Consider the following 12,543-nt stretch of genomic DNA (forward strand, 5'->3'; position numbering starts at 1 on the left):
AGCTCTATGTGTACATCCAAGGGCCAGCCGTGCTGCCCTGTCTGAGCCAATTGCAATTTTCCTAAGTCCTTTTTTGTGGCACCTGACCACACGACTGAACAGTAGTCCAGGTGTGACAAAACTAGGGCCTGTAGGACCTGCCTTGTTAATAGTGATGTTAAGAAGGTAGAACAGTGCTTTATTATGGACATGCATCTCCCCATCTTAGCTACTGTTGTATCAATATGTTTTGACCATGACACTTTACAATCCAGGGTTACTCCAAGCAGTTTAGTCACCTCAACTTGCTCAATTTCCACATTACAAGATTTAGTTGAGGTTTAGGGTTTAGTGAATGATTTGTCCCAAATACAATGCTTTTAGTTTTAGAAATATTTAGGACTAACTTATTCCTTGCCACCCACTCTGAAACTAACTGCAACTCTTTGTTATGTGTTGCAGTCATTTCAGTCGCTGTAGTAGCTGACATGTATAGTATTGAGTCATCCGCATACATAGACACTCTGGCTTTACTCAAAGCCAGTGGCATGTCATTAGTAAAGATTGAAAAAAGTAATGGGCCTATACAGCTGCCCTGGGGAATTCCTGATTCTACCAGGATTATGTTGGAGAGGCTTCCATTAAAGAACACCCTCTGTTCTTTTAGACAGGTAACTCTTTATCCACAATATAGCAGGGGGAGTAAAGCCATAACACATACAGTGGGGAAAAAAAGTATTTAGTCAGCCACCAATTGTGCAAGTTCTCCCACTTAAAAAGATGAGAGAGGCCTGTAATTTTCATCATAGGTACACGTCAACTATGACAGACAAAATTAGAAAAAAAAATCCAGAAAATCACATTGTAGGATTTTTAATGAATTTATTTGCAAATGATGGTGGAAAATAAGTATTTGGTCAATAACAAAAGTTTCTCAATACTTTGTTATATACCCTTTGTTGGCAATGACACAGGTCAAACGTTTTCTGTAAGTCTTCACAAGGTTTTCACACACTGTTGCTGGTTTTTTGGCCCATTCCTCCATGCAGATCTCCTCTAGAGCAGTGATGTTTTGGGGCTGTCGCTGGGCAACACGGACTTTCAACTCCCTCCAAAGATTTTCTATGGGGTTGAGATCTGGAGACTGGCTAGGCCACTCCAGGACCTTGAAATGCTTCTTACGAAGCCACTCCTTCGTTGCCCGGGCGGTGTGTTTGGGATCATTGTCATGCTGAAAGACCCAGCCACCTTTCATCTTCAATGCCCTTGCTGATGGAAGGAGGTTTTCACTCAAAATCTCACGATACATGGCCCCATTCATTCTTTCCTTTACATGGATCAGTCGTCCTGGTCCCTTTGCAGAAAAACAGCCCCAAAGCATGATGTTTCCACCCCCATGCTTCACAGTAGGTATGGTGTTCTTTGGATGCAACTCAGCATTCTTTGAGTTTTGACCAAAAAGTTATATTTTGGTTTCATCTGACCATATGACATTCTCCCAATCCTCTTCTGGATCATCCAAATGCACTCTAGCAAACTTCAGACGGGCCTGGACATGTACTGGCTTAAGCAGGGGGACACGTCTGGCACTGCAGGATTTGAGTCCCTGGCGGCGTAGTGTGTTACTGATGGTAGGCTTTGTTACTTTGGTCCCAGCTCTCTGTAGGTCATTCACTAGGTCCCCACGTGTGGTTCTGGGATTTTTGCTCACCGTTCTTGTGATCATTTTGACCCCACGGGGTAAGATGTTGCGTGGAGCCCCAGATCGAGGGAGATTATCAGTGGTCTTGTATGTCTTCCATTTCCTAATAATTGCTCCCACAGTTGATTTCTTAAAACCAAGCTGCTTACCTATTGCAGATTCAGTCTTCCCAGCCTGGTGCAGGTCTACAATTTTGTTTCTGGTGTCCTTTGACAGTTCTTTGGTCTTGGCCATAGTGGAGTTTGGAGTGTGACTGTTTGAGGTTGTGGACAGGTGTCTTTTATACTGATAACAAGTTCAAACAGGTGCCATTAATACAGGTAACGAGTGGAGGACAGATGAGCCTCTTAAAGAAGAAGTTACAGGTCTGTGAGAGCCAGAAATCTTGCTTGTTTGTAGGTGACCAAATACTTATTTTCCACCATAATTTGCAAATAAATTCATTAAAAATCCTACAATGTGATTTTCTGGATTTTTTTTTCTCAATTTGTCTGTCATAGTTGACGTGTACCTATGATGAAAATTACAGGCCTCTCTCATCTTTTTAAGTGGGAGAACTTGCACAATTGGTGGCTGACTAAATACTTTTTTTCCCCACTGTACGTTTTTCCAGCAGCAGACTATGATCAATAACGTCAAAAGCTGCACTGAAGTCTAACATAACAGGCCCCACAATCTTTTTATCATCAATTTATTATTTTTATTACCAATCATCAGTCATTTGTGTACGTGCTGTGCTTGTTGAATGTCCTTCTCTGTAAGCATGCTGAAAATTTGTTGTCAATTTGTTTACTGTAAAATAGCATTGTATCTGGTCCAATAGTTTAGTAAGGGTTGGTAACAGGCTGATTGGTCGGCTATTTGAGCCAGTAAAGGGGGCTTTACTATTTTTCGGTAGAGGAATTACTTTTGCTTCCCTCCAAGCCTGGGGGCACACACATTCTAGTAGGCTTAAATTGAAAATATGGCAAATAGGAGTGCCAATATCGTCCGCTATTATCCTCAGAAATAATTCATCCAAGTTGTCATTGTTGATAGACAACAATAATTTTTCCACCTCTTCAACACAGACTTTACGGAATTCAAAATTACAATGCTTGTCTTTCATAATTTGGTCAGATATACTTGGATGTGTAGCGTCAGCAATTGTTGCTGGCATGTCATGGCTAAGTTTGCTAATCTTGCAATGAAAAAATTCATTAAAGTAGTTGGCAATATCAGTTGGTTTTGTGATGAATGAGCCATCTGATTCAATGAATGATGGAGTTGAGTTTGCCTTTTTCCCCCAAAATGTAATTTAAGGTGCTCCAAAGCAATTTACTATCATTCTTTGTGTCATATTGTAGTTTCTTCTTCTTTTTATTCAGTTTAGTTACATGATGTCTCAATTTGCAATACGTTTGCCAATCGGTTGTGCAGCCAGACTTATTTGCCTTTCCTTTTGCCTCATCCCTCTCAACCATACCATTTTTCAATTCCTCATCAATCCACGGAGATTCAACAGTTTTTACAGTCATTTTCTTAATGGGTGCATGCTTATTAGGAACTGGAATAAGCCATTTCAAAAATGTGTCAAGTGCAGTGTCTGTTTGCTCCTCATTACACACCACGGACCAACATATATATGATTTACATCAACAACATAGGAATCACTTCAAAACTTATTGTATGACCTCTTATACACAATATTAGGCCCAGACTTTGGAACTTTGGTTTTCTTAGATATGGCTACTATATTGTGATTACTAGATCCAATGGATTTGGATACTGCTTTCAAACAAATCTCTGCAGAAATAGTAAAGATATGATCACTACATGTTGATGATTTCATTCCTGTACTGTTTGTAACTACCCTGGTAGGTTGACTGAATACCTGAACCAGGTTGCTGGCACTGGTTACAGTTTGAAGCTCTCTTGAGTGGGCAGCCTGATGAAAGCCAGTCAATATTTAAAATCACCCAGAAAGTATACCTCTCTATTGATATCACATACATTATCAAGAATTTCACACATTATCCAGATACTGACAGTTAGAACTTGGTGGTCTATAGCAGCTTCCCACCAGAATGGGCTTTAGGTGAGGCAGATGAACCTGTAGCCATATTACTTCAACAGTATTTAACATGAAAAAGAAAAACCTATTGGGATCATTCAAAATCATAATGAATGTAAAATACTCATTGTAAGAATATGAGAGTAGGCCTATATTTCATAAAACGTTTCATCAAAATAATATAATCTGTGCCATTTGAACAATACATCTTGAGATGCACTTGGACACATCATCAGATCATAGATTATATAACTCAATCACGATTGCCTTGATTTAGTTGCAAATTTCCAATATGGAAAGTTCAGGTATATTTCAACATTGTAATAGTTTTTTGGATACAGTACACATAGGCTAAAAAAAAACTATACAGAACACTGTGCTCTCAGGTAACAGGAAAAGTATATGTTTTGTAGTGTGTTGTCATGGACTCACCTGTGCCAAGCCCCAGCTTCACTTTGTGGTTCAGAACCCTGCGCACATCTAGCATACCACTGCACAACCTTGAGAGAGAAAAAAATGAGGGAAATGAGAGAGAATATGGACGGGTGAAACACCATGGCTGAGGATTTATAAATAAATCAGATTCTTATATTTGACCCTATCCAGTTAAGAACTCAGCAGTTATCCTAAATATCATATCAGCACTCAAGATAGCACACACACACAGACAGAGACAGAGAGAGAAAGACAGAGAGAGAAAATCAGAGTTATCCTCAGTGAACAAGTTTCAAATAGATACCAAACATGTATAATATAGCATTATTCTATCACTCATTCAATAGTCAGACCTCTGGATACTGTAACAGAGATACAATTTGGCCCCTCAGAGGTCGAAGGGCTGACTAAATCTTTGGCATTGTCCTTTGTCTTCCTTGTGCTCCTGGACAATTTGCCATGCAACTCCAGGTGTCAGAGAGCACATCAATTAGGGCCCAGCCTTTAGGTGGGGAAGAAGGAGAAAACACTTACGAGATGTTGGAATTGGGACAGTGAGCAACGGACGCCCCTGTCTCTCTGAACAGCTTCAGCTCTCCATCGGTCAGGTGACAACCATGAGCCATCACCGTCTGTGAACCATCATCATCATCAACAACAATATCATCATAATCATCCTTACTACCATTACCACATCATTACAGTGCATTGGGAAAGTATTCAGACCCCTTCACTTTTTCCACTTTGTTACATTAGACTTATTCTAAAATTGATTTAAAAAATAATTATCATCAATCTACACACACAATACCCCATAAGGACAAAGCGAAAAATAAGTTTAGAATTTTTTGCAAATGTATTTCAAATAAAAAACAGATATACCTTATTTACATAAGTATTCAGACCTCTCTGAATCAGAGGGGTTGGGTTAAATGCGGAAGACACATTTCAGTTGAATGCATTCAGTTGTACAACTGACTAGATATCCCCCTTTCCCATGAGACTCGAAATTGAGCTCAGGTGCGTCCTGTTTCCATTGATCATCCTTGAGATGTTTCTACAACTTGATTGGAGTCCACCTGTGGTAAATTATATTGATTGGACATGATTTGGAAAGGCACACACCTGTCTATATAAGGTCCCACAGCTGACAGTGCATGTCAGAGCAAAAACCAAGCCATGAGGTCGAAGGAATTGTCCGTAGAGCTCAGAGACAGGATTGTGTCTAGGCACAGATCTGGGGAAGGGTACAAAAACATTTCTGCAGCATTGAAGGTCCCCAACAACACTGTGGCCTCCATCATTCTTAAATGGAAGAAGTTTGGAACCACCAAGACTCTTCCTAGAGTTGGCTGCCCGACCAAACTGAGCAATCGGGGGAGAAGGGCCTTGGTCAGGAAGATAACCAAGAACCCGATGGTCACTCTGAGAGAGCTCCAGAGTTCCTCTGTGGAGATGGGAGAACCTACCAGAAGGACAACCATCTCTCCAGCACTCCACCAATCAGGCATTTATGGTAGAGTGGCCAGACGGAAGCCATTCCTCAGTAAAAGGCACATGACAGCCCGCTTGGAGTTTGCCAAACGGCACCTAAAGGACTCTCAGACCATGAGAAACAAGATTCTCTGGTCTGATGAAACCAAGATTGAACTCTTTGGCCTGAATGCCAAGCGTCACGTCTGGAGGAAACCAGGCACCGCTCATCACCTGGCCAATACCATCCCTACGGTGAAGCATGGTGGTGGCAGCATCATGCTGTGTGGATGTTTTTCAGCGACAGGGACTGGGAGACTAGTCAGGAAGGTGATCCTTGATGAATACCTGCTCTAGAACTCTTAGAATCTCAGACTGGGGCAAAGGTTCACCTTCCAACAGGACAACGACCCTAAGCACACAGCCAAGACAACTCAGGAGTGGCTTCGGAACAAGTCTCTGAATGTCCTTGAGTGGCCCAGCCAGGGCCCGGACTTGAACCTGATCGAACATCTCTGGAGAGACCTGAAAATAGCTGTGCAGCGACGCTCCCCATCCAACCTGACAGAGCTTGAGAGGATCTGCAGAGAAGAATGGGAGAAACTCCCCAAATACAGGTGTGCTAAACTTGTAGCGTCATACCCAAGAAGAGTCGAGGCTGTAATCGCTGCAAAAGGTGATTCAACAAAGTATTGAGTAAAGGGTCTGAATACTTATGTAAATGTGATCAGTTTATTTTTAATACATTTGCAATAACTTCTAAAAAACCTGTTTGTGCTTTGTCATTATGAGGTATTGTGTGTAGATTGATGATAAAAATAAAAATGTAAAGGCTGTAACGTAACAAAATGTGGAAAAAGTGAAGGGGTCTGAATACTTTCCGAATGCACTGTATAATCATCATTGTCATAATTATCACCACCACCAATATCATCATCATGATCCTTATCGCCACCACTATCATTAGCAATATTATGATCTTCATTATCCATGGAATGTCCTTGTGGTGAGGTTGTGTGTGCGTGCATGCGATGGGCTAACCTTGTCTGTGAGAAGGTTGTGTCTGTGGTAGACATCTGTGTAGGAGTCGTAGTCTGGGAACAGCTCCTTCACCAGCTTCACCTCCTCCTTCGTCTCACTGATGTGACTCTGGGGATCACAGAGAAGATCAATGAATTGTTTGAATGTTCAGGTGATTATCAATGTGTATGAAAGCAAGAGAGAGAGATGGAGAGTCAGAGATAAATACACTTGGTTGCCGTGACGACAGGCTAGCAAGGCTCACCTGGATGTGCAGGTGGTTGTTCTGGGCAATCTCTCCCAGGTGACCCAGCAAGGCGGAGGAGCAGGATGGGGCGAAGCGCGGGGTCACCACTGGCCTCACAAGGGGGTACTGCCCCAAACAAGACAGAAATACACCCAGTGAGAAACACCCTAAAAAGCTCCTTTTAAAGATTCTGATCACAAATGTTCCTGTGATATTTTGGTTTTGTATTGAGGGAATGGGATTCAATACCTACATGGGTTTGCCACTGACTTGTACATGTTCCCTTACATTCTATTAGGCTTAGAAACACCCTGTTCTAGCGAGGCAAAGGAGTCTTACCTTCTTCTTTAAGAGCTCACCAATGAACCTAGAGCAACACAAAACAATAAATCAACACGTTTTTTTTCCTTCTTCAGAAGAATGCTGTATTACCAGACACAACCAAGCAAAACACTCTTGACAGGAGTTGAGAGACTGCTGGGGTGTATTTATTAGTCGCACACCATAGCAAAATGTTGCACCGTAGCAAAATGTTGCACTGTAGCAAAATAGAAAAATGTTGCACCGTAGCAAAATGTTGCACTGTAGCAAAATAGAAAAATGTTGCACCATAGCAAAATACACTGCTCAAAAAAATAAAGGGAACACTTAAACAACACAATGTAACTCCAAGTCAATCACACTTCTGTGAAATCAAACTGTCCACTTAGGAAGCAACACTGATTGACAATAAATTTCACATGCTGTTGTGCAAATGGAATAGACAACAGGTGGAAATTATAGGCAATTAGCAAGACACCCCCAATAAAGAAGTGGTTCTGCAGGTGGTGACCACAGACCACTTCTCAGTTCCTATGCTTCCTGGCTGATGTTTTGGTCACTTTTGAATGCTGGCGGTGCTTTCACTCTAGTGGTAGCATGAGACGGAGTCTACAACCCACACAAGTGGCTCAGGTAGTGCAGCTCATCCAGGATGGCACATCAATGCAAGCTGTGGCAAGAAGGTTTGCTGTGTCTGTCAGCGTAGTGTCCAGAGCATGGAGGCGCTACCAGGAGACAGGCCAGTACATCAGGAGACGTGGAGGAGGCCGTAGGAGGGCAACAACCCAGCAGCAGGACCGCTACCTCTGCCTTTGTGCAAGGAGGAGCAGGAGGAGCACTGCCAGAGCCCTGCAAAATGACCTCCAGCAGGCCACAAATGTGCATGTGTCTGCTCAAACGGTCAGAAACAGACTCCATGAGGGTGGTATGAGGGCCCGACGTCCACAGGTGGGGGTTGTGCTTACAGCCCAACACCGTGCAGGACGTTTGGCATTTGCCAGAGAACACCAAGATTGGCAAATTCGCCACTGGCGCCCTGTGCTCTTCACAGATGAAAGCAGGTTCACACTGAGCACGTGACAGACGTGACAGAGTCTGGAGACGCCGTGGAGAACGTTCTGCTGCCTGCAACATCCTCCAGCATGACCGGTTTGGCGGTGGGTCAGTCATGGTGTGGGGTGGCATTTCTTTGGGGGGCCGCACAACCCTCCATGTGCTCGCCAGAGGTAGCCTGACTGCCATTAGGTACCAAGATGAGATCCTCAGACCCCTTGTGAGACCATATGCTGGTGAGGTTGGCCCTGGGTTCCTCCTAATGCAAGAAAATGCTAGACCTCATGTGGCTGGAGTGTGTCAGCAGTTCCTGCAAGAGGAAGGCATTGATGCTATGGACTGGTCCGCCCGTTCCCCAGACCTGAATCCAATTGAGCACATCTGGGACATCATGTCTCGCTCCATCCACCAACGCCACGTTGCACCACAGACTGTCCAGGAGTTGGCGGATGCTTTAGTCCAGGTCTGGGAGGAGATCCCACAGGAGACCATCCGCCACCTCATCAGGAGCATGCCCAGGCGTTGTAGGGAGGTCATACAGGCACGTGGAGGCCACACACACTACTGAGCCTCATTTTGACTTGTTTTAAGGACATTACATCAAAGTTGGATCAGCCTGTAGTGTGGTTTTCCACTTTAATTTTGAGGGTGACTCCAAATCCAGACCTCCATGGGTTGATCAATTTGATTTCCATTGATAATTTTTGTGTGATTTTCTTGTCAGCACATTCAACTATGTAAAGAAAAAAGTATTTAATAAGATTATTTCATTCATTCAGATCTAGGATGTGTTGTTTAAGTGTTCCCTTTATTTTTTTGAGCAGTGTAGAAACATTTTGCACTGTAGCAAAAAATGGTGCAACAGAAACCAATTACTCTAAAATGTCTTGTTTTTTAAATATACGAAAACATGTTTCTATTGGACAACTTCAGGTAGGTTCCTCCCCGTTTCGTTCTGTTTGGTTCCTGGGGGGGGGGGGGGAATTCCGACCCGAGTTAAGCGTGCGTAAATGGAACCTAATTCCGTTTTTATGAATTTAAGCATGAGAATATTCACCCGCTATTTGTTTGGGGTGGAGATCAAATAAATGAAGGTGTGGCGGAGGTGTGTCTACAGATACACCGTATTCTGACCTTTACTTAATTCCCTCATGAATCCCCAACCTTTACACACTATGAAACAATTAATAAGGTCTAGCAACCTGTCGGTTCCAAGTGGAACATCTACAGTGGGGGAAAAAAGTATTTAGTCAGCCACCAATTGTGCACATTCTCCCACTTAAAAAGATGAGAGAGGCCTGTAATTTTCATCATAGGTACACATCAACTATGACAGACAAATTTAGAAGAAAAAAATCCAGAAAATCACATTGTAGGATTTTTAATGAATTGATTTGCAAATTATGGTGGAAAATAAGTATTTGGTCACCTACAAACAAGCAAGATTTCTGGCTCTCACAGACCTGTAACTTCTTCTTTAAGAGGCTCCTCTGTCCTCCACTCGTTACCTGTATTAATGGCACCTGTTTGAACTTGTTATCAGTATAAAAGATACCTGTCCACAACCTCAAACAGTCACACTCCAAACTCCACTATGGCCAAGACCAAAGAGCTGTCAAAGGACACCAGAAACAAAATTGTAGACCTGCACCAGGCTGGGAAGACTGAATCTGCAATAGGTAAGCAGCTTGGTTTGAAGAAATCAACTGTGGGAGCAATTATTAGGAAATGGAAGACATACAAGACCACTGATAATCTCCCTCGATCTGGGGCTCCACGCAAGATCTCACCCCGTGGGGACAAAATGATCACAAGAACAGTGAGCAAAAATCCCAGAACCACACGGGGGGACCTAGTTAATGACCTGCAGAGAGCTGGGACCAAAGTAACAAAGCCTACCATCAGTAACACACTACGCCGCCAGGGACTCAAATCCTGCAGTGCCAGACGTGTCCCCCTGCTTAAGCCAGTACATGTCCAGGTCCGTCTGAAGTTTGCTAGAGTGCATTTGGATGATCCAGAAGAGGATTGGGAGAATGTCATATGGTCAGATGAAACCAAAATATAACTTTTTGGTAAAAACTCAACTCGTCGTGTTTGGAGGACAAAGAATGCTGAGTTGCATCCAAAGAACACCATACCTACTGTGAAGCATGGGGGTGGAAACATCATGCTTTGGGGCTGTTTTTCTGCAAAGGGACCAGGACGACTGATCCGTGTAAAGGAAAGAATGAATGGGGCCATGTATCGTGAGATTTTGAGTGAAAACCTCCTTCCATCAGCAAGGGCATTGAAGATGAAACGTGGCTGTGTCTTTCAGCATGACAATGATCCCAAACACACCGCCCGGGCAATGAAGGAGTGGCTTCGTAAGAAGCATTTCAAGGTCCTGGAGTGGCCTAGCCAGTCTCCAGATCTCAACCCCATAGAAAATCTTTGGAGGGAGTTGAAAGTCTGTGTTGCCCAGCGACAGCCCCAAAACATCACTGCTCTAGAGGAGATCTGCATGGAGGAATGGGCCAAAATAGCAGCAACAGTGTGTGAAAACCTTGTGAAGACTTACAGAAAACATTTGACCTGTGTCATTGCCAACAAAGGGTATATAACAAAGTATTGAGAAACTTTTGTTATTGACCAAATACTTATTTTCCACCATAATTTGCAAATAAATTCATTAAAAATCCTACAATGTGATTTTCTGGATTTTTCTTTCTCATTTTGTCTGTCATAGTTGACGTGTACCTATGATGAAAATTACAGGCCTCTCTCATCTTTTTAAGTGGGATAACTTGCACAATTGGTGGCTGACTAAATCCTTTTTTCCCCACTGTACTTTATTTTTTCTGATAGAAATAACACCATTCTCCATGCACTGCAATTTAACAAATTGATAAGATATATTGATAAGAGCTAGGTAAATGAGTAAGCTGTTTGGATTAGAGGATTGTAAATATAGATGACAATTGTTTTCGATCTATTTTACCGTATGATCGCTGGAGACAAATGTGAAACCAGACATATGGCAGCAAACTGAAGCATAACATATCACCTTTTCCACAGTGAAGTTTATGAAATGCAGGACTAATAACTAGGGAAGAAATGTGGAGACCCAAGCTACAGGCTTCTGTAGCCATACACAAATAACAGTATAGCGCCAAACCTACAGAGTTAATTTCTGATTTCTATAAAGTTTTAATTATATCATGTTAAATATTAGCCACTATTGGTAGCCACCGTCAGTTATACCCACATACATTTATAATTGTCACTGACTTCAATGTTAGTTTCCTTACATTTTGCATCATTCCATTACATCGTTAGTTTACCTTTCTTTCCTCTGTCATGATCGTGTGGTTGTTCTTGAGGATCGCTAGCTATAGTGGATCATATTAGTTAATTTGGGACATGTAGCCATTTGAATCATTATGGAATGCAGACTCATGTAAAGTCTAGAAAGAGCCAGCCATCTGACGCAATATGATAATGTTATTCTTGGTCATTGGTTGAATTTGCAGAAAAGGGCTTTGAGCATTCAAGAGAAGTGCACAAAATGTAGGCTTCCTGCACCTGCTTATATATAGAATAGAATACAATATCATAAAATGGAACAGAATAGAAACGTTTACCGTCCTCTTCCTCCAAGGAAATTATTTTCCACTACACCTTACAGTCTTGAGTCATGAGATAGAGTCAAAAGGCCATTGTGAGAGTCCATAAACTCTTCCTGTTCAAAGCTCCTGTTCTAATTCTTTAGATATTTATTATGTACAGTTGAAGTCGAAAGTTTACATACACCTTTGCCAAACACATTTAAACTCAGTTTTTCACAATTCCTGACATTTAATCCTAGTAAAAATGCCCTGTGTTGGGTCAGTTAGGATAACCACTTTATTTTAAGAATATGAAATGTCAGAATAATAGTAGAGAGAATTATTTATTTAAGCTTTTATATCTTTCATCACATTTCCAGTGGGTCAGAAGTTTACGTACACTCAATTAGTATTTGGTAGCATTGCCTTTAAATTGTTTAACTTGGGTCAAACGTTTCGGGTAGCCTACCACAAGCTTCCCACAATAAGTTGGATGAATTTTGGCCCATTCCTCCTGACAGAGCTGGTGTAACTGAGTCAGGTTTGTAGGCCTCCTTGCTCGCACACACTTTTTCAGTTCTGCCCACAAATGTTCTATAGGATTGAGGTCAGGGCTTTGTGATGGCCACTCCAATACCTTGACTTTGTTGTCCTTAAGCCATTTTGCCAC

General features: G+C 42.2%; 1 protein-coding gene across 1 annotated transcript in view; it reads right to left on the reverse strand.

Moving 5' to 3' along the window:
* LOC311117559 (guanine deaminase-like) overlaps positions 1-12,543 on the reverse strand; it is a 28,081-nt gene that overhangs the window by 4,959 nt on the left and 10,579 nt on the right. The window contains exons 6-10 of the mRNA XM_084192486.1: positions 7,249-7,276; positions 6,928-7,035; positions 6,684-6,791; positions 4,704-4,801; positions 4,167-4,234 (exon numbers count right to left, since the gene is read on the reverse strand). Of these exons, the coding sequence (XP_084048612.1) occupies positions 4,167-4,234; positions 4,704-4,801; positions 6,684-6,791; positions 6,928-7,035; positions 7,249-7,276 (410 nt within the window). The remainder of the gene's footprint in view (positions 1-4,166; positions 4,235-4,703; positions 4,802-6,683; positions 6,792-6,927; positions 7,036-7,248; positions 7,277-12,543) is intronic.

Source organism: Coregonus lavaretus (genome assembly GCF_964263955.1).
Source record: "Coregonus lavaretus genome assembly, contig: HAP1_SCAFFOLD_205, whole genome shotgun sequence".
NCBI classification, from domain to species: domain Eukaryota; kingdom Metazoa; phylum Chordata; class Actinopteri; order Salmoniformes; family Salmonidae; genus Coregonus; species Coregonus lavaretus.